The following is a 20807-nucleotide window of genomic DNA, read 5'->3' as shown; positions in this document are numbered from 1 at the left end:
GGCGCTCGATTTTAAGGTTACATTAAACGCGTGAACGCGTTTGCTTGATGATACACTTTCGACAGCAGCGATCGCTGTTTCTGGTAGGTGGCCTTGGAAAGCCGATGGGTTGACAACACTTCGGAGTGCGGGAGGCACTTTGACCGTCCTACGGCCGTATTTGTCCAGGCATTCGCCTTTCTGATACCTCTAGAGAAGAAGCCAGAGAAACTGTGCGGCGTGGTCGTTCAAGTTATCTTAGTGCAACTATTTGTGCAACCAGATTGCGACCGCCGATGTGACAAATGCTATCAGGTTGGAATTCGAGCTGCAAAGAAATCATAGTGCGGACGACACCTTTCGTGTAAAAAGTTGATTTCGCCAGAATTTGAATGTCACTCTAATAGACCCTCAAATTTATACGTGGAAGCCGAGACAAATCATCAATTGCAAAGCTGTGAAAATCCTGAATATTATAACATATAAACTCGTGTGATCATCCATCAAAACATTTACCTTTCCCTGGACCGATTCAGGGCACGTCAACCACTCCTTCACCTTTCTCCTACCCCGCAGCCTCCCTCCGGCTGCTGCTCAGCATTTTGAGCGGAAATTTCGTGACGAAGTCACCCTCGGCTACGAGCTTGAGTGCGGTGACACGGAGCCACTGGGAACAAACCATGGTACGGCGACTCAAAGATACACCAAGAAAGACAAAGATATTCGTCATGCGGAGATAGACTAGTTGTTGTTCACGACAGTCACTGTACCACCGAGCCAATTGTGGAAAGTTTGAGGTGTCTTGTGCACCTATCAAACTCCAGGAAGGTAACGACACGCCACGAATGTCTTCGATATGATTGCAGTGGCGAATAACAATGGACTGGCAATCGCCATCGATCACAGCCAAAGCGTCGATGCGTCCGAACAGGATCACTTTTTCATCGGTGAGCAGTCTAATGATTGCACGCTGGCACTGTGTCACCGGAAGGCTATGATTAATATTGCAAAGTATAAGGGGTGAGCAACAAGGTTGAATCCTGAATGTAAAGCAGATCTACTTATCGAGGACTGTATGCAGTGACAGACATACATGCTGCAAAAGCACTGGTAACGACAACGAGGAAGGATAAATGCATGAGTTATGCGAGGTGATTCAACCTTTGCAAAGGGGACTCTGAACTACACCTCAAGAGTTGGGCTTGCTTTTGTATCTTGAAAAGAAGGTTCGGGGCAATATTGATTTGGAAAATTGGTTACGCCTGGATGGCAGAACTTCACGGCGGATGGTATTGGAAAAACCTAGTGGGACCTCAAAATTAACGGCTAAACAATCCAGAATTCAAACATGTAATCATTGAACTTGAGAAACAAAGCTCAAGTGACGGAATTGCAGATGTAACTCTCTTGTGGCCGTCACGAAGGCCTGGTTATGGGTAGAAAGGTTACAATTCCAGATCACAACTCAGAAGGTTACTACAGAATTGGACGAGTAGTGACGAAATGAAGGTGAATTAAGGGACATCACTCACTTCCTCCCATGCATCTGATTCTGAAGATTACGACAAACCAGGCAAATCTGAGTTACGGGAGTTTTAGATGGGGGATCCTTGCGCTTTAAGATCGTGCGGTTTGGATTGTTGTAAAGTGTAAGCATTCGCGAACTGCAACAATCGCCGAGCAGATCGACCATTTTGGACTGTTTTGCGGTGTTAACAAAAAGCCACCTGCTTTATTTTCTAGTATGAGCTCGCGTTGTTTTATGTTTCGCTGAGGTTCCGCGTGTGTTAGTTTTCTGTCATAGTTTGCCCCACTGCTCTTCGCGCTCTGTCTCCAAATATATCGGTACGCTAACCTGTGAATAACATCTGCATCTGACCACTCCTCATCCTCTGTGGGAGCTTTTGTCCATAACGACCTTATGATATTCGCTCAAGTGTTGCAGATGTTTGTGCTGGGACCGTATCTGATCTTTAGTGTTCGAGAATATAATGATAAGATCGTGTCCAGGTCCAAGGAGGAAATATGCTTGACATCCGTTACTTTCCAGGCTGGTGGAGATGCGTCAAAGGTGGAGATGTATAGCGCGTAAAACAATCCAAATGATCAACCACAGTACTGTGTGGGGAGCGCAGAGATCATGAGTTTCGTTGCGGTATTATTCTGTGTTCTGAAGTCATTTAGAGGATAGGATTTGGTCTGAACAAACCAACAGCATGTTGTATTGCTAGCGGAACTATCTGCCCACGCATGCATGTATGGAGCTACACGACGTCTCGCAATCAAAGCATGCAAGTTTAAATGTGTGTTGCTACTTACAAGAAGTCCCGCCTGATGACACGCGCAAAGATTCAAGTAAGAGTGGCTCATGAAATTCACGAGTCTCTAGTCAGTTCACATGTATTCTACGCACCAAATGAAGTATTAGAAAGCTCCAAAATAGCCATCGTATAAGGGGACGCCTCTCCACTCGTCCACGACGGTTAGGGAAGACTGATTGACAAGAATTTGTTATTTTCAAGTCAGGGGCAATATTTGCCCACATAACATTCTGAAAAACAGAATTCACGAGACGTCAGGCATCGTTACAGAGCAAGGACAGAAGCTAACACGTATCCTCAAGGTGCGCACTAAAACATCGTCGAAAAATGCGATCAAATTAGAATCGCAGATGCACTAGGTTGGTGGATGATTCGGACGAACCTCGTCTGAATGTATGTTCTCAGGGGACCGCTTCAGAGTGAGACTTGTGATTAAGTTAGGCCTGTTGCTTCTATCGACACCTGCATAAATAAATGGACTCCCGATCACCCATCCTCCGAGTCAGGCTGCACATCGTAAGTATAAAGTCTGCCTCAAACCCAGTGTAAGGAAGGTCGTTATTCTTGGTCGTATAGTATCCACTACAGAGCGAGGTTCTGCGAGGCGCTGGGGGCATCATGAAAGGCCAAGACCGGACCAAAAAAGGAGCTCGAGGGCAACAGGTAGTACTATATACAGACATAGCAATTGACGATCTATATATGTAGTTGCCGGTCAACCCGTGCGGTGAGAATAAACTTCCTAAGTTGGGAATAATTTAGAAATGGTGCGACTGGCGATTCAGAAAAGTGGCACGATTACAATAAGCTCTTATAACTGGCCCGAACGTTGCCTGCCGTTAGTCTTTTGCTCTCCTACCGGCAGTAGCGCAGCAATGAATATGGACGGTGAACTTCACGTCGACGACGTTTCAAACGATGAGCTCAGTGACTCGCTCACCATGCTCTTAAATAATCTGTCAGATTCAGAAACCTCCTCATCCCAAGCATCATCTCCACCAGACTGGGCTCAGCTTTCCTCTCTCTGGCCGCAACAGCCCTTGGACTTGAATTCTGACCAGAATTCAAAATTTCCTGATCTTGGCGGCTCTTTCAACTTCTCTTTTCCTATGGACCTTGACCTCAATGCTGCATTGTCCATGGCTGTCGACCCAAGTACATTGCACTATCATAACACATCTCCGCAGACTATGTTCGACATGAATTCTCTTCATATCCAGCCCCAGGATTTACTTTCCTCTTTTCCGTTCACTTTCTCATCACCTACCCTCAGCTCTGCCTCAGCTTCTTCCAGCTCGGCGGATGAGAGATCACCCCGGATGAGCATCTCATCCGGTACGTCCGTGTCTCCGGTCATGGTACCGATTAGCTCGGGTACAGGTATGCGTGGTCTATTTTTTATTTATTTCACTAGGTTTTTTATTCATGAAATATCACAGACCCCTTCTCTGGGGTGATTATGCAGGCAAAATTGCCCATACCCCGGCTCATATCCTCTATTCCGGCATTGCCTTCCTCCAAACCACCAAAACACAAGCCAGAATCTCAACCTTATCTCTCATCTTCGGCGTCATCCTCTCCTTCCCCCGGTCCGACTACTCCCACTTCCGACTCTGGATCATCCGCACCTAACACTCAGATGGCAGGTGCCGCTGTCATTAGCCGCCCAAAGACTAGTCATACAACTATCGAGCGCCGTTACCGTACAAATCTTAACGCGCGCATTCAGAGCCTCAAGGCCTCTGTCCCTGCTCTTCGCGTTCTAGACCAAAATACTACCCAGGAAGGTGATGTTGTAGATGAACGCGGGTACATTGACGGTGTCAAAGTCGCGAGGAAAGGAAGCAAGGCCAATGTGCTCGGAAAGGCAGTTGAGTATATCCGGTGAAATAAATTTATCCCCTTTGTAATCGTACTTGCGCTGATCGTCGTAACAGCGTTTTGAAAAGACGTGAGATCAGGCTGAGGCGCGAGCAAGAAGGGCTGCGTACCCTCATCCTTGGAATTCCCGGTGCTCAACCTCTCCTTGCTGAATGGGACCATGAGTGGGCCAAAAAATTTGGAGGCCCAGAACGAGATGAAGTCGACAATGATGCCGAAGCCTACGAAGCAAGTGATGATGAAGATGGCGATGGGGAAGACGAGGGTGATGACTCTGAGCGCGCCCGCAAGAAGCCCAAGTTAACCAAGGCACCTGCGGCCAAGAAGGATAAATCGCCTGCTGTTTCTGTTGCCGCTGTTACGCCCACACCCATCGCCGAAGGTATCCCCGGAGCACCGCCGGAGAAGCGCAAGCGAGGTCGACCCCGTAAGATCCAACCTGGCGCTCCGCTTCCGATTGTCGCTGCTGCACCTATTTTGTTCGGTGACCCTGTCAGTGCGCCAGTCCAGGGCGATGTTACTATGCAGGCACAGCCCCAGCAGTATCTGCTTGCTGTCTTTGCGCTCTTCTCATTTTTCAACTCGCCCTTCAACTCAACAGGTGCTTCGCATCCTCACACGCACCAAGGTTCGGTACTATCCCAGGTTACCGATTCTACACCTGTTGCTACTACTACGATGTGGTCATGGAGCAGCGCTGTACAAGCCATTCATCTGATCGCATCTGTTCTGGTTCTGTTCACAATCATCGTCCCATGGCTACCTCTTCCAGGATATGTTCAACGTGCCAAGATCATGCGTCTCATACCCTTTAGTTACCTAATCAGCAGTCGAGCACCACTTACAACTCACGAGGTGGCGGAACCCTTTTCTCCCCCTCTCTCCCCTGATATCAGCGACTCAGAGTCAGACGCGGATTCGACCACCACGGAGAGAACTACCCGCCAAGAGCAAGGTCCATTGTCAGATGCACTTGCTCAGAGCGGTTCCCAGGATGAACGTGATGTTCTCATTGACGCACTAGGATTGAGCACCGGTGCACTTGGAGCAGTCCGAAGCATTTTCACCAGGCGTATGGTGAACGAGGTCTCCGACTTTGAACTTGAGCAAAGGGCATGGATTCGCTTAGCCGAGCTCGTTGCTCTTCACCCCGCCTCAGCTCCAGCCCTTCTACGTCTTCGGGTCTATTTGCGTCTTTCGTCCATGTTGAGCACATCTGGCAAAACAACACAACACGCAAGTGATCTGGCGACACTGGCTCTTCTTGCCCATTCACTCCCAGCATTCTACATAAAGGATCGTTCGCAAAGGTTATGGAAACGTGCTCGTGTTGGGGTGGTCCGCCCTTACGAGCGACTAGTGCTAGAAACGCTCTCTCTCGAGGAAGCCGCTCTGACGCTTACATCCTCACCCCCCACCACATCCTTAACGCCACTTGGTGCCCTCGCCACGACCCTCCTACGCCAACGTCTCCGCTCCCACACATCCAAACTTTTCGTGCAAACTGTCACCCATTCGCACATCGATCCACTTTCTCAATCCCATGACGTAGAGCAAGAAGCCAGGTGGAACGAGACCATCAATGCAGGCCGGAGTCTAGGCGGCGTCATCGGCGCTATCTCCGACTCCTTCGCTAAAGTACGGGAGAACGACGTGTTGAATGTGAAAGACCTAGTCGTAGATGATGAGGACATCAAAATCGTGCTGAACACCATCGTTTTATTCCGGCGGATCTTTCCGTCTCGGATTCTGTGCTGCGATAACACTAATGACGAGGTTTCGTTCATATTGTCTCCCCCACCCAGTCCGCCCGCGAGAGGACCACAGAAGGAGGTGGTGATGCAGTTGCGTCGGGCATTGGGGTCGAGTGTATTTGAGGAGCAGAGCGAGGATCGGGATGAGTTGGAAGATTCGCGGGATCGTGCGGTGGATATGCTTGTTGAGTATGAGAGACGAGGGAGGAGTCGTGTTTGATATGTTTGTCTTTGAGATATGTGATAAATGGAGATCTTACAATATATTAGTATTTACCCGCTTGTTGTCGGTTGTACTATGTACAGACTTTTGATTTCGCTTTGAACAACACGTTGGCATTTGGAATGTATACGTATCCAGGAGACATGGAAAATTACATTATAGATAATGTTACTTTGCGTCACCGTCAGTTTTGACGACCGACTTCATAACACCTCAGAATAGTTGCATAGGTGCGTAGTGCTGCCGTGGTCCGGTCCAGAACCACGGTTTGGAACGGACTTTTGGTTTGGTTCCCCGTGGTTCGATCCATGGACCGCATGCTAGCCAGAACGGGACCGCAAAACGGTTCTCGATTCTAGGTCCTGCCGAACAGTTCCGTTCTGGTTCAGCCTTCCTGAACCATTCCGAACCCTGCCTTCGATATCATTTGTCTCGATGTCCTGACCTTCAGCCTTTAACGTTTTAGCAGTAAGTCACGGTTTTTGGCCGATGTCCACCGGCGGTGCTCTGTACGAATGTGATTCTAGGGGACGTATAAGCCCCGCCTGCCTCTTCACTAACTAGGTAATACGGGAAGTATACTAGGTGCCCATAGGACGAATTGGGACTGATAACATGGCCAAGGTGACGAAGGCGAAGGACACGGGCATGATCATTAATGCATCCTGTAGTCCCCGTTATTAATGCATCACACGTGTCTTCTAACTAGCCTGTAATAAGACACTATCGCCTGCGAGGAGACTACGACACACGCGAGGACTACCGACTGCTCCAACGACCCCGGAAAATAAACAATAATACACAGAGCAAAAGAGAGAGAAAAGAAAAAGAAGAAAAAGAAAAAAAAGAAAAAGAAAAGGTGCGGGCTTCGTTGTCAGGAGGTGGAGAAGAATATTCAGGGGTTTCAGGGAGTTCTTCTATGGAGGCGGTCATAATCATAGGCGACTGCATATCATCAATGTGAAGCCTGCGGACGTCCTGAGGGGAAAATCGAGTCCGACAAAGGGGACATGTGTGGCGCAAAAGATGACCGAGACACCTTCAGATAGGCAAGTTAGATGAAAACAACACACGATCCCTGAATCGAGTACTTACTTCTGGCAGAATACATGTCCACAAGGAATCGAGTGTGGTGAATTCCTGCCAGTCATGTAGCCTTCCATACAGACATCACAAGTCGAGGATTTGTTGAGTACCAACATGGTTGGAAGACGATAGATAGATTTCCTTGAGGATGCGAAAGAAGCTTACCGCAGCCCGATCGCCTACTCTAGCAAGGAGGTATCGCGCATGAAGGAAGGAAAGAAGGGACTTGTTAAGGACCTACTCGGGTATACGGGGGAAGGAAGAGATTTAAGCCAGCAAAGGCTTAAGGGCCCGACCTAACGTGCGTAGCGGGGTGGGTGGCGTAATGTTGTGCAGGGGAGGAGCGAACGTTGAAGAGACTATAAGAAAACACGAGGCAACTGAGCGACGTGAGATAGAACTTCGTGACTTCCTTGAGGGCCCTAGACAAACCTATGTGAAATGATCACATACTAGGTTGGGACGATCAATCACATGGATGATCTGAGGGGCCGTTCCCTGTATTTGAAAAAGAACCATGCCCAGTGTTTGTAGACAGACCATGCCCAGTACTTGTAAAGAACCACTCCCAGCGCCTGTGAAAGGATGCACGGCATGATTGTGCACCGAAAGCGAAGCATCAAAATGGAACGAACTGCCACTGAGAACGCGCGGTGTTGTCCCTTCTTCGTATCCCCTGGGTTGTGAGGTATGTCGAGGATGATAAGCGCGCTGGGTGCGATACGAGAGAGGTGATTTGGAGTGCATGAGATGTGATATGAGGTAGGACTGGGAGAAAAAGAAGTATGGTTTCAACACCTCGCACGCCGACACGATGACCACCGTGCGGAGTTAGATATGGTTGGAATACAAGTTGAAACCAACCCTCATTAGATTACCTCGTGTTGTCTGCTCCCCTCAGTCTGTTCCATCAATGCATCACGACTGAGTACCGAATACTGAGGCCTGAGGGCTAACGCTTTGTCTACTATCTAGTCTTTAGTATATGTAGTTAGTTAGAACTCAGTGAAACTTATGCGCAAGCTGCAAGCGAGAAAAAGTCGCAAAAGGTATACGCCGAAGGGGAGTCGAACCCCTGCCGCTTGCTTGGAAGGCAAGCATGATAACCGCTTCACCATCGGCGTGTGTTATGGTCCACACATTGCAACATATTGCAACCTGGGTCGGCGACTTCCGCAGTTATCACGTCCCTTCAGAATTTCACAACATCCCACCGACCACGATCCGCTCCGCGCTCACTTCAAAGCAAAGCCTGATAATCTGTGGAACTTCTGTTCTGCGAATCACGATACGGTGTAATGTCGCTCCAGCACTTTGGCAAGGGTGCTCTCCGTGTCGCCAAAAATTATACCAAGGGTTATTCAGACACGCAGGCAAAAGTTCGGGATGCAACATCTAATGATCCATGGGGGCCATCAGGAACTCAGATGAACGAGATCGCTCAGCTGTCATACAATCAGTGCGTGATCGTTAGGCAGCTTGCCTGGTGGTTGTGGTTCGCCAGCAGTGCTGATGTGTTATTGTTCTCAGGAATGACTTCGTCGAGATCATGGAAATGCTTGACAAAAGGTTGAATGATAAAGGCAAGAATTGGCGACATGTATTCAAGGTTAGCTGCCTTGCTTCGGATGGAGGACCCGAATTCAAACTCCCTCCCAGTCACTCACCGTGCTGGACTACCTCCTACACGCTGGTTCTGAGAATGTCGTCTTATATTTCCGTGACAATTTATACATCATAAAAACACTCAAGGAATTCCAATATCTGGATGAAGACGCGAAAGATTGCGGGGCCAACGTCAGGCAGAAGGCTAAGGATATCTCCAACCTCCTTAGTGATCCAGCACGTCTACAGGAGGAGCGCCGGACTCGGGCAAGCATGCGCGACAGAATGATAAGAGGGCAAGGCAATGGAGAAGAAGACGAAGATGGTGGGAGGAGGAGCTTTGCACCTCCTCCTGGAACGCCCCCGCGGAAGGCCAACCGTGGTGCCGATCGTGATGAAGACGAGCTCCGTAAGGCGATCGAAGCATCGAAAAGGACTCTTGCGGAGGAACAGGGCCGGAAAGCTGAAGAGCAAGACCTTGCCACAGCAATACGATTAAGTGAGGAAGAGGAGGCGAAAAGACATAAGGCCGTTGAAGACTCAAATGCTCACGCGTTATTCGATGATCAAGCGCAGATGTACGTTAGTCCATATCTATGCTTGATTTCAATTGATGATCTTGTTCATTTCAGATCCTCGCCGAACGGTTCCAACAGTAACAATCCATTTCCTTTTATCGATCCTACTCCATATGCAACAGGCTTGCAACCTCAGCCCCAGATGCAACCGCAGTACACTATTCAGCCTCAATACACGATGCAGCCACAGTTTACATCATTTAACCCATACCAACAGCAGGCGCAACAGGAAGCAATGCAGGTATGGTAACACCTGGTTTTACTGTGAATTGATTGAACGTTCCAATAATAGGCAGAGTATTTGAGGCAACAACAAGAATGGCTTCGTCAACAGCAAGAAGCACAAGCACAAGCTCAGCAACTGGCCCAACAAGCGGCGCAAGAGGAATGGTTCAGACAACAACAACTTCAAGCTCAACAACAACAACAGCAGCAGCAGCAAGCCTTATTTGCGCAACCAACTGGATTCGGGTATGTCATCGCTTTGATATGGATGCTCGTTACGGTGACCTCAAATCCTTACTTCAGTTCCAATAATCCCTTCGCTCCTGCTTCTTCGCCTATCCCAGTATCATCAGGGACACCAGTCAATGGCACCTCTGGACCATCATTTAATCTTCAAGGAACCTACTCTAACTCGAATGCACCTTCTTACAACTCTTCACCTGTACCCTCACAAGTGTCGTCACCTTCCCCAGCTGTCAGCAGCACATCCACAGGCGCAGGTGCGGGCCGTGGTGGTCCGAGTCGGGCAGACCAAGAGCACTCGCATCTTGCCAATCTGTTTGCCAATCGCGACGATGGTCAAGATACATTCGGGAATGTCGGCACACTGCGCTACGGGCACACGCAAGCGGGTTTGCTGGCAGCACAGAAGACAGGACTTGGGACCAAAAATAACCCCTTCCAGTTGCAGCAGCAGCAACAGGGTCAGAATGCAGAGCAGCCATTTTTCTCTATCTGAGGAGAGGCCGATGGGTGGACGGTGTAATGATGATTTATCGCTGGATGATGACTTGGATTATGAATTTCCTTTTGTCCCTGTGTCTCGGATTTCTGATGTTGTATTTATTACCTCTCTTCCTTACTTTTTGTGAAACTACCCGATACCAAATTTTACACTTCTGACACAGCTTCTCGACCGTCTTACATAATAACCAACGTCATCGTGTGATGCTTCCAGTCCGGACCCCTCTAGTTAGTAAGATCGGTAGCCCATCAACCTTATACAAACTTTGGCTTTAGCCAGATTCTCAGCGTCAGTAAAATCACACGCCGTCGCACAAATCCCCACCTAGCCCTCACACCAGACCGTGATACCATGGAATCCAATAATGGCGCTGCTGATTGTGTACTTGTTATCGTACGCCGCTCTTGTGCAAGCAAGTCTACTTGATATACTCACACAAGGAATGAACAGGTCGCCATTCTCTTTCCCCCTGCCGCAGCAGCTTTCATCTCAGGCTGCGGCTGTGAGCTCATCGTGAACATCTTGTTGACTCTGTAAGTACTTCTTCCCCGCGCTGCAAACTTTGCATTTCACTCATGTACTGTCGCTGTCAGGCTCGGATACCTTCCCGGACTCCTCGTGCGGAATTGTGCTCATCTGTGTTTGTTGTGACTAACTCCTTCTGAACATATATGTAGCACGCGCTCTGGCTCATATTCAGGCGTGTGAACGTTCAGGAGCGACGTACTAGGGGTAGTTATCGATGTGAGTACCTGAGAATTTTGCGCATGTCATGTGTGTAACTTGCCCTTGCAGACACTGGTGCGGAAACACCCGCTCCGGCGCCCCAGCAAAGTGCTCCACAGCCACCTGAATATGGTGCCACGAACCAGCCAAGTGCCCCACAGCCGACCACATACGCAGCAACGAGCCAGCCCGTTGATGCTCCTCCGGTCGTCAAGACTTGAAGCATAGCATGATTCAACCCATGCACGTGGTGGTTGAACAAAGTTCATTCCCAGGTCACCTGGACTGTAATCCGAGTCATACTAGGAACGTTGAGAAATGTCTATCCACTTTCGTGCTTATCACTTGCAATATATTTGTTTGAATCGCCGGAGTGTTGCTTACTGGATCTGGATCTCAATATAGATGTGACCGTACCATGGGGGACGCGTCATGGGAAGTCTCAAACGATGAGAGGTGCTATAGCACCTACCTGGAATGAAAATAGACTTTATCGGCGTGCTAGATCAGAATTCAGTGAGGAAAATCGCCGGTATCCCCCCTGGTCATCCTCCAACCATGTACTGTAGCACGAACTTCCTCTTCACCTGGATCTTCCGGGAACATGGGCTGTACAGCATCGAACGGTCAGAAAAGAATTCATCAACACGTGGATCAAGCAAACCGGATATTTGCGCGTCACTATCTCCTCACAAACCCAGCCTGCACCCTGAGCTTTGCGGAAAAACCCAAGATCCCGATCTGCCAAATGCGGTCGATGATGGGAGTAGAAAACCAGCACGCATGGTGCAATTGAGGTATCATCGTTTGCGGAGCGAGAAGCCAAGCACATATCGCATGATTTCAATAACGCATCATGCTATGTGCGTTGAGACACCGATGATTGAATGGACCATAGCGATCTTACCTGCGAGTGATTGAAGATTAAGTCTGATAATATGATTAAGTGAAATCCAGTTGAGGCATCCTTTGGGAGTGCCCGCATTATGCTGTCTACAGGGTGGCCCCAGATATATCCCTGAAAAATAAGCAATCAAGAAAGCCACGAATGCTCCCAAAAAATACCTGAGTTTCAACATGATCTTTCTCTTCAGGAGACAGATTTTGTCTCGCGTTGAATTCCAAGTTATCGATGAGGACCGCCTCCGGGTAATCTGTCAGTACAACCTGTTCAATGAGTGAGGCAAGGCGATGGAACTGGCGTGGATATGTTCAGACTTTTTTTGCGCCATTTTGTGCTGCGACGAGTCCTGGGAGACCTCCACCAGCCCCGAGTTCGAGTACGCAGCGATCGTGTGCTATCTTTGGATTTGAATCTATATATGATGCAAACGCTAATGCTGCATTCCATCTGAATTGAACGCAAGAAATTAGTAGCGTCCGGTGGGTGCAGAGTCCAAATAGCGTTACAGATGATGAGCCCATAACGGATGCGATCCTACCAGGCGGATTTTGAGATCGGGGAAGGCGTTTCGAGTGCATGTCGCAAAGGTTGGCGGAGGTGTTGGTGGACGTGGAGGTTCCTGTAGTTGAACAAATACATTAATCTTTTGGGTGGTGGCATCTAATATATTAGCACAAACCGTGAAAACATCACCGAGATAAAGATCCTCTTCCCCGCCTTGCATTACTAATGATGAAGAAGAAAACCGCAGTGCAAGAAGTTGAAGAACCACAACGGTGATCGGATCAGTGTTTTGACGATCCAAATCGAGAATATGTTTCACAAGGATAGTATCCGGTGATTAAATATTTGTACAGACTTTCTCTCGACGTTGCATTAACGCTACGGAGGCTACCGTGACGCATATGTTATGGATGGCCAACATCTGGACAGCCAACATCATTCATCTCTCAGTCATTCAACCCAAAGTTCTTCTTCTTCTGCTATCGACTTGACCATCACTATCACGGGCCTTGCCACTTCAGCTCCTCCGAGTCCGAGTCTTTCTCCAACACTTCATCCTTCAGTGGATGGTGGTCGTTCCGTCACTCGCAGACGAGCCAGCTGGGCAAAGTTAGATGCAGGGCAGGATCCCTTACGCCCGAATCTCTCAGTAACTATGGAGGCGGGTCCTTCAAGAATATCGCCCCGGCCATTTACTGCAGACGAGGACCCGGTTTATTTTCCAGACAACGGATTCTTTGCAAATGCATTAGCTTACAATGGGAGTTCGATTTACAACGAAATACCCTACACTGCTGCACAAGCTGGTCCATCCTCCGCCTCGTTAATTTCGACTCCGGAGTCTGACTTTGACTCATCCAAGGACGGAGACGATGTCCATCTCACTGGCACCAACTCTCAATGGAAATCTACAGATGGAAGTTGGGCTAGTGCTAATGATTTGACCATTGACACCGAGCGCACGGGAGATGCTACAGGCCCCACCAGGCGGAGGACGCTGCGTTACAGTTCCTCACCTTCTCCTCTCAAACGAACGGGCTCAGCATTCATGGTAATGTCGAAGCACCTTCAACGCGCATCTCTCCGCGTTGTTAATCTTTCAGGCCACGCCTTGGACAATTCAATCCGCATACCAGATGAAGACTTCGACGATGGCGAGTATTCTCCCACACAAGATAACAAGGAACCTCTCGAAGAACAATGGAACGAACAACAAGTGTTCCTTACCAGAAAGCTGACTCCCTTACGAGGGCGCACTCTCGGTTTCTTAGAGTCCTCCAGCACGTTTCGTCTTCGCTTCTATGGCTTCCTTTCTCACCCGTATGCCTCTTCCAGGTTTCTCCCGCCCGACAATATTAATCATCCTTGCAGATGGACCGAACCTCTGATACTTTGTTTAATAATTCTGACTGCCTGTGTATTGATATCTCAAGCGTCTCACTCAGTCCTTCTTCCCTCGGATCAGTCTATGCCGACCTCACTTAAGGGTTTCTTTTTTGCTTGGGAGGATTATGTTCTTTTTGGGTTGTTCACCCTATTCACGTAGGTTTCATACTGGTCACCATCCCCTCAGCCTGATCCCTCCTGTTAGGTTTGAAGCAATTGCGCGAATATGCGTTTCTGGATTTCTGCTGGATCCTGAAGTTCCGATATCAGCTTTCTTTGTAAGTTCGACATCATCAATAACGTCGACTTCGAGGTTAGGTCCTTCCGCATCCGGTTCCTTGTCACGCGGCCTCTCCTTAAGGCCCTTCTATGATCGTATATCGTGGCCTTTCAAACTTTCCGAGGCTACCCCGTCACGTTCGATGCCTGACATAGTAGTTGGTCCAAGCAATTTGCCTCACGACGCTTCGCGTCAAGAAAAACAGACCATAGTAGATGAACCTTCTTCACGCGCCCATATCCGGAATCCCTCACAGCCAACTTTCTTCTCCCGTGCCCTTCGGTCAGACCAAACACCTTCGGACGTGATCTCACTACCATTCCGATTAAACATCGATAATGCACGCGACAAGGTGTATCGTAATATGCCATACTTGCGCCAAAGCTGGGGAAGAATCGACTTCATCGCCATTCTCAGCTTCTGGTTGAGCTTTGCACTCGCGATGGCAGGCGTGGAGCGTGGGTCTCATCATGTCGCTGCGTTCAGAGCGATGACTGTGCTGCGAATAGCAAGACTTCTCGCTATCACTTCTGGAACTACTGTGAGTTTGCGGACGGGATTTTACCTATGGGCATTTACACAATTCTACAGACAATCATGCAATCACTGAAGATCGCTCGGCCGCTACTTACTAACGTGGCATACTTTGTTGTCTTCGCTGCGGTGCTATTTTCGTGAGTCTATCCGGTCTCTGAATGCTTATCGAACATGAATTATTCTCGAAGGATAATTGGCATCCAATCGTTCAAGGGTTCTTTTCGACGGAATTGCTATCTTCAGCCCACCCTCGGAGAAAATCAAACGCAAATATCCCAATCTTGCGGTGGTTACATTGATCCGGGTACCTTAAATGTCTCTCCTTATTTACAATTGGATGGTACATCAGCCTCCGCGGCCAAGGGTTATATCTGCCCTTTGGGGCAGGTTTGTCAGGTTCGTCGCTTGGAGTTCCTTCGACAGACGACGATCTCATAATTTCGGATCAGGAGGGAGACAATCCAAACAATGGCATCCAGAGCTTCGACAATATTTATTATGCCGCGCTTCAAGTTGTCGTCGTGACTTCAGCCAATGGCGTATGTGTTTGTTTATTCATATTTCTGTCGCGCTAATTTCCTCTCAGTGGTCCTCGATCATGTACTCGATCATCGACGCCGAATTTTTTATCTCCTGCTTCTATTTCATTGTCTGCATCCTCGTGTTGAATATCTGGCTTATCAATCTATTCGTTGCTGTAATAACGAACTCGTTCTCTGCCATACGTGCAGATACACAAAAGAGTGCCTTTGGTGCTGCACCGTGTGTTTCTTGACTTTTCCATATGCTAACGCTAATGTTGTTCCAATTACAGACTAGGACTTGTCGTCGAAGAGCAAGAAGAGGGTTGGTCAGACGGGAAACACATTTCTCAGAGCAACTCGCTCAAGGAATTCTACACCCATACACGCTGGTGCTGGGTATTTCTGGCTCTCACGTCACTCGTGGTACAAGCCACCGCCAGTGCTGATATGAGCGACATGCATCAACAGATACTTGACAAGTCAGAGCTAGCGCTTACAGTGGCCTTCGACATCGAGATCATCATGCGCATTGTAGCAGAGCTCCCAGCTTGGCGAAGATTCTTCCAGCATGGGAACAACTGGCTGGATCTTGTGTTGGCTGTGGGGTCGAGTGTTATTCAGATTCCGGCTATTCACAACTCGGAGCTATACCCCTGGTTGACGATATTTCAACTAGGGAGGTTCTACAGGGTGATTCTAGAGTTCCCGAGAATGAAACCGCTCATGGCGAGTCTAGTCACCATCTGAACATCTTACAGACAACTAAACCATCTCAGCTCACGGTCTTTGGGAATCTTTATGGTCTAGTGAATATGACACTTTTCTTGCTGCTCGTCAACCTCCTTGCCGCGTTGGTCTGCGTGGAGCTCATTCGTGGTGATATGAACGACTCGATTGGGTTGAATTTCGGACAGTTGTGGAATTCGTTCCTCGCCATGTATCAGATCTTTTCCTCCGAGAATTGGACGAATGTCTTGTACTCGACAGCAATTGCAGAGATTTCCCTGGGGCAGGCGGTGATCGTGATTATTTTCTTATGCTCGTGGCTTATATTTGCAAATTGTAAGTCGCCCAAAGTGCTCATGCATATTGCCCTCCTTCGTTGACGCGCATTGTTTTCTCCAGTCATCGTGATGCAGATGTTCATCGCCGTCATTCACGAGAACTTCAGCGTCGCAGAAGAAACGAAGAAGAGTAAACAGGCATCGGACTACTGGGTTCAACACCACCCACAAAGGGTCACGCACAATAGTTGGACTCGCAAGTTGAATCCGTATCGATGGATCAAGGCGGATCCCGTTCGCGTCAAGGTCGAAAACCTTCCTTCGAACCTGGTCTTACCAATGCAGAAAACGCTTGTGCAAGATTACGGGGTTGTTAGACAGCACAACCGAAACGGGGCTGTATGTGTTTTTGAGTGTCTGAGATGACAAACTGCTGATATCCTGATGCGAAAGAAACCCGTTCCGTTGAAGGGTGCGAGGCATCTGCCTTCAAAATCGTTGACGATGCTTCAACAACTGTTTTCTGGGACTACGGATTCTAATGATGTGCCGTTGGCGGACTTACGACAGAGCCGTCGTGAGTCGACAGCAGTGCAAAAAGAAGAGACGGAGCGTTATCTGTGAGCTTTCTAGTACATATAAGTGGCAGCTTTGCTGACACGAACTTGTAGCGATATTCTCGCCAAGGCGGGCAACGGCACCGACACGACTGAGAACGACCATGATGAGCATTCCGAGCGGAAGGCGCAGAAGGCGGACTTTATCATTGACCACCCGACATATGATAAGACCTTTTGGCTTTTCTCGCAGGAAGATCGTCTCCGGAATATGTGCCAGAAGGTTGTCAAGCCTGCTGGCGGAGAGCGCCTATTCGGAGCCCCACCCTCCGACGTTGCCCATACATTATTTCAGCTCATGATCTTGTTGACTGTGCTTGGTGGTATCATCACGGAGGGCGTAGCCACCCCTTTGTACCGGCGCAATTACTACATGGAGCACGGCATGGTACGTGGTACTTGGTTCAACATCGCCGAGATTGCGCTCGGTGTTCCTTTGCTAGTCGAATTCATTATCAAGATCATCGCCGATGGTTTCTTGTTCACTCCAAACGCCTACGTCAAGAGCATATGGAATATCCTGGACTTCATTATACTCATCGGTATCCTAGTAAACTTGTCATTCACGCTTATTTTTGTCAGTGGATTGACTCGTTTCATCCACGCACTCAAAGCTCTTCGAGCTCTCCGCCTTGTCACCTTGATCGAGAAGATGCGAAACACATTCGAATCACTCATTATTTCCGGGGTGACTCGTATCTTGGATGCCGCCATTTTGGCGATCCTGTATCTGATTCCCTTTAGCGTTTGGGGCGTCAATATATTTGCAGGATTAATGAATGAGTGCAACGATACCAGTGTCCAAGGCCTCGACGATTGTACCAACGAGTTTGTCAACACAATATACGGCACTTCTTTCGGATATTTGGCCCCTCGTGCCTGGGACAATCCTTCACCTTCCACGACGTTCTCCTTCGACAACTTTCGATCTTCGATGCTCATTCTTTTTGAGATTGTATCGTTGGAGGGGTGGATTGATGTGATGTTGGCCTCGATGAATATTACTGGGAAGAACCAACAACCGCGGGTCGACGCTTCGCAGATCAACGCTATTTTCTTCGTCATCTACAATTTGCTAGGAGGCGTTGTAATTCTGACTCTTTTTGTCAGGTGAGACTTGTCTTTTGTAGACCGCCGGCCTGTTGGCTTACGACTTGCTTAGTATTATCATCGGAAACTTCTCATCCAAGACGGGTTCTGCATTCCTGACCCAACCTCAACGAGAATGGATTGACCTACAGAAACTGATCAAACGCCAGAAACCGTCGAAGCGTCCTCAGACTCGGCCTACTCAACTGTTACGAGGATGGTGCTACGACCGTGCGATCCACAAGCACGGCTGGTGGACGCGAATGATGACGTGCTTCTTTGTCGTACAAATTATCGTTCTCATGTTTGTGCCTCTTTCTTTCCTGGTTAGCGATGAACTCATTTGTTTCAGGACACAAACATTTACCGTCCACGTAGCTGTTGCAAAATTTCAAGGTTAGTAGTCGGTTTGTTTGTACTTCCGTTCGGTCCCTCAACGTGACTCCTTTCAGACGACTTCTCGCTGATCATCACAACGATGTATGTCGTCGATATCGCAGTTAGGTTCTACGGTGTCGGGTGGAGGAGTTTCCGAGCCAACGGGTGGAATTTGTTTGATGTTGTGGTGGCCGGCGGCAGTTTCATCACGACGTTGGTCGTTCGGTTTGGGTATATGGGGTTTGCCGTTGAGCAGCTGCAGAAACTGTTCCTCGTCAGTATCGCGTTCAAGCTCGTGCAGAGGACCAACAGCCTTAATCAGCTCTTCAAGACTGTCATGTAAGTGGGGCGGTCATGTTTTGATTAACTATTGACTTTTTTATGCAGGGCGAGCTTGCCCGTCATCTTGAACCTCCTGGGCCTGTGGTTCATACTTTTTATCTTCTTCGCCATCATGTACATGGAGGTCTTCGGCTTGACCAAATGGTATTCTGCAGAAACTCACACTCAGAATTACCAAACCATGGGTTCGGCGCTCGTGATGCTCGCATTCATGAGTACGGGGTAGGTATTTCCAACATTTTTCTGGTGATGTTTTCTAAAATATCTACTCATAGCGAAGGCTGGAACCAATACATGCATGACTTGTACGTGAACAAACGGTCCTTTTTGTTTTGAAGTTGACGCTAGTTTAGTGCTCTGGCATATCCGCGGTGCACTATCAACACTAGTGGGCTAGTGGAAACGGATTGTGGAAGTACCGCTTGGGCGTTCTCCCTCTTCATCGCTTGGAACCTTCTGAGCATGGTATGTGAACCTCAGTAATTTCGCGCGTGCTTCCTGATGCTATCTCGAACAGTATATATTCGTGAACATGTTTACTGGAGTCGTCGTGCAGAATTTCTCCTACGTTTTCCAGTCGACTGGCGGAGCAAAGGCCATCACTCGTGAAGAAATTCGTTCGTTCAAGAAAACGTGGGCGGAGTATTCCAACCCAAAGACTGGGCTGCTCGAACAAAGGCGATTGGTTCCGTTCCTAGGTGTAAGTTCCGTGCGACGTAATGTTCACGAGATTCATCAAGTTCTTTTTCAGAAATTAAATGGGATTTTCGAGGTTCGCATATACCCGACTGAGTACTCCGTTCCATCCATTGTCTCGACGTGCAAAGACCTCCGGAAGATTGCGACGAAAGCAGGGACGAAAGTGGAGACGACATTGAATCCACGGAAAGTAAACAAGGTACTGAGAAAGGTCGACTTCGACATTATAAAACAGCGAAGAGCAGTGTATTGCCGGCTATTTCACGAAGCCAGCATTATTGACAGCCATCGCAAAGGCATCTCGTTCACCGACATGCTTTTTCTTTTGGCCCACCATAAGCTGATTGTGGACCGCGACGCACTAGAGTGAGTTACTAATTTGCGTTGATGCTGTTACAGTTCTGACCACAAGGCAGGCTGAAGGATCTAATCGTGAGACAAGGGACGAACAAACTTGTGTCAGATTTGGTGAACCTCGACCGTGTTCGTTCTTTGCTGAAAATGATATCACTGCGACGAAGATATTTGGCCAAGCGAGAAATGACACTCAGTGCGCAAAGAGGTAAGCTGCTTTTCGGCGTCATCAACATCGTAGATGATGATCCAATGTGTATCGTAGACATCCCCGCTATTCAAGTCGACCCTGCACCATCCACTCCACCCCCATTAACTCGCGATATCACTTCACCTCGTAGTGACCACGGTCGTTTAGACAACAGCCCTTCTAGTCCAACTCCCTCTCCCCGAACACTTGGCCCTTCCCCAGAGCTTAATGCCTGGGATCATTCCTTCCGCAGTAGTCTGCAGCGCTCCCGCAGAACAAGCGATGTCAGCATGCTTTCTGCCGACATGGGTCATGGTTACTGGTTCGTGCTGATAGTCGCTCATACTAAATGGTTTATTGATAGGTTTGACGCAGGAGAGATAGTTCATTAGACATCGGTGATCAAGAAGGCATCGTGTCATCCATGCAGCGTTCTATATGGGGTGGTACGTTATCGGCCTCTGAGATCTGAGCCTTGCCGATTACCTGACTTCCCGCCCTCAGAGATCATGCAGCAAGCTGCAGAAGAGGATGCTTAACTCGATCTTATTGTTTCAACTAATCATGAACATTTTACGGACACTAACTATATTGCATGTGTACCTCCAACAATCAACACACTCGCTTGTATGGTATTGAATAGAAATAGATGCATATAATGGTAACAACATGGGTGTGACGAGCAAGCATACAGTATCTATGCCTGGCCTTGGGCTCTCCGAGATTTCCACACCTTCTTCTCCTGAACAGTCTCGAATCCATCATCACTCCTCTTGTGTTCAGGCGGTGGGGCATTACGAGATGCGAGAGGGGCAGGAGATGCGAGAGGGGCAGGAGATGCAGTCCGAACAGGTGCGGCAGCTGGAGGTTTCGCTT

The 20807-nt window shown here is 48.5% G+C and overlaps 6 protein-coding genes and 1 non-coding gene across 7 annotated transcripts; 4 read left to right on the top strand and 3 right to left on the bottom strand.

Moving 5' to 3' along the window:
• Nucleotides 1-3101: 3101 nt before the first annotated feature.
• On the top strand, nucleotides 3102-6634 carry HD556DRAFT_366645 (uncharacterized protein). The gene is made up of 3 exons (XM_041310388.1): nucleotides 3102-3680; nucleotides 3740-4184; nucleotides 4238-6634. Exons 1-3 carry the CDS (start codon nucleotides 3176-3178, stop codon nucleotides 6153-6155), a joined length of 2868 nt encoding a protein of 955 aa, XP_041161408.1. The 5' UTR covers nucleotides 3102-3175; the 3' UTR covers nucleotides 6156-6634.
• Nucleotides 6635-7097: 463 nt separating this feature from the next.
• HD556DRAFT_1222000 (uncharacterized protein) lies at nucleotides 7098-7360 on the bottom strand (the record flags this gene model as incomplete). Its single annotated transcript, XM_041296824.1, has 2 exons — nucleotides 7098-7197; nucleotides 7254-7360. Coding segments are annotated over 2 exons (207 nt in total), but the record flags the coding sequence as incomplete, so codon positions are not given.
• A 936-nt stretch (nucleotides 7361-8296) lies between these two features.
• HD556DRAFT_t52 lies at nucleotides 8297-8368 on the bottom strand. Its single transcript has one exon. It is a non-coding gene; the product is annotated as a tRNA-Gly (tRNA).
• Nucleotides 8369-8439: 71 nt separating this feature from the next.
• Nucleotides 8440-10586, top strand: HD556DRAFT_1363303 (ENTH-domain-containing protein). The gene is made up of 6 exons (XM_041302688.1): nucleotides 8440-8703; nucleotides 8775-8853; nucleotides 8904-9427; nucleotides 9482-9668; nucleotides 9720-9898; nucleotides 9956-10586. Exons 1-6 carry the CDS (start codon nucleotides 8543-8545, stop codon nucleotides 10389-10391), a joined length of 1566 nt encoding a protein of 521 aa, XP_041161406.1. The 5' UTR covers nucleotides 8440-8542; the 3' UTR covers nucleotides 10392-10586.
• A 50-nt stretch (nucleotides 10587-10636) lies between these two features.
• Nucleotides 10637-11472, top strand: HD556DRAFT_366490 (uncharacterized protein). Its single transcript, XM_041310387.1, has 5 exons — nucleotides 10637-10790; nucleotides 10848-10930; nucleotides 10991-11015; nucleotides 11075-11141; nucleotides 11193-11472. Exons 1-5 carry the CDS (start codon nucleotides 10749-10751, stop codon nucleotides 11342-11344), a joined length of 369 nt encoding a protein of 122 aa, XP_041161405.1. The 5' UTR covers nucleotides 10637-10748; the 3' UTR covers nucleotides 11345-11472.
• Nucleotides 11473-11636: 164 nt separating this feature from the next.
• HD556DRAFT_1235205 (putative methyltransferase-domain-containing protein) lies at nucleotides 11637-12751 on the bottom strand (the record flags this gene model as incomplete). Its single annotated transcript, XM_041297729.1, has 7 exons — nucleotides 11637-11732; nucleotides 11788-11982; nucleotides 12031-12141; nucleotides 12189-12290; nucleotides 12342-12474; nucleotides 12534-12646; nucleotides 12707-12751. The coding sequence occupies 7 exons, from the start codon at nucleotides 12749-12751 to the stop codon at nucleotides 11637-11639; spliced, it is 795 nt and encodes a 264-aa protein (XP_041161404.1).
• An 834-nt stretch (nucleotides 12752-13585) lies between these two features.
• On the top strand, nucleotides 13586-20403 carry HD556DRAFT_1235200 (Ion transport protein-domain-containing protein; the record flags this gene model as incomplete). The annotated part of the gene is made up of 23 exons (XM_041297728.1): nucleotides 13586-13851; nucleotides 13903-14073; nucleotides 14123-14199; nucleotides 14413-14738; nucleotides 14789-14871; nucleotides 14923-15130; nucleotides 15184-15273; nucleotides 15321-15496; nucleotides 15549-15993; nucleotides 16035-16320; nucleotides 16384-16661; nucleotides 16734-16882; nucleotides 16934-17989; nucleotides 18042-18313; nucleotides 18421-18685; nucleotides 18734-18910; nucleotides 18964-18993; nucleotides 19042-19153; nucleotides 19206-19388; nucleotides 19440-19753; nucleotides 19804-19949; nucleotides 20007-20253; nucleotides 20307-20403. The coding sequence occupies 23 exons, from the start codon at nucleotides 13586-13588 to the stop codon at nucleotides 20401-20403; spliced, it is 5454 nt and encodes a 1817-aa protein (XP_041161403.1).
• Nucleotides 20404-20807: the final 404 nt, after the last annotated feature.

The sequence above is a fragment of the Suillus plorans genome, assembly GCF_016647745.1.
Source record: "Suillus plorans strain S12 chromosome Unknown HD556scaffold_21, whole genome shotgun sequence".
NCBI classification, from domain to species: domain Eukaryota; kingdom Fungi; phylum Basidiomycota; class Agaricomycetes; order Boletales; family Suillaceae; genus Suillus; species Suillus plorans.
The sequence above is the reverse complement of the archived record's forward strand: the minus strand, read 5'-3'. Positions and strand labels throughout refer to the sequence as shown.

Bases quoted from the DNA above. Each gene is read 5' to 3' on its own strand.
- HD556DRAFT_366645 (XM_041310388.1), top strand. From the start codon at position 3,176: ATGAATATGGACGGTGAACTTCACGTCGACGACGTTTCAAACGATGAG. The intron at 3,681-3,739 runs GTATGCGTGGTC...GAAATATCACAG, and splicing joins ACCGATTAGCTCGGGTACAG to ACCCCTTCTCTGGGGTGATT. The intron at 4,185-4,237 runs GTGAAATAAATT...TCGTCGTAACAG, and splicing joins AAGGCAGTTGAGTATATCCG to CGTTTTGAAAAGACGTGAGA.
- HD556DRAFT_366490 (XM_041310387.1), top strand. From the start codon at position 10,749: ATGGAATCCAATAATGGCGCTGCTGATTGTGTACTTGTTATC. The intron at 10,791-10,847 runs GTACGCCGCTCT...AGGAATGAACAG, and splicing joins CTGATTGTGTACTTGTTATC to GTCGCCATTCTCTTTCCCCC. The intron at 11,142-11,192 runs GTGAGTACCTGA...TTGCCCTTGCAG, and splicing joins TACTAGGGGTAGTTATCGAT to ACACTGGTGCGGAAACACCC.
- HD556DRAFT_1363303 (XM_041302688.1), top strand. From the start codon at position 8,543: ATGTCGCTCCAGCACTTTGGCAAGGGTGCTCTCCGTGTCGCCAAAAAT. The intron at 8,854-8,903 runs GTTAGCTGCCTT...ACTCCCTCCCAG, and splicing joins ATTGGCGACATGTATTCAAG to TCACTCACCGTGCTGGACTA. The intron at 9,428-9,481 runs GTACGTTAGTCC...TGTTCATTTCAG, and splicing joins TTCGATGATCAAGCGCAGAT to ATCCTCGCCGAACGGTTCCA.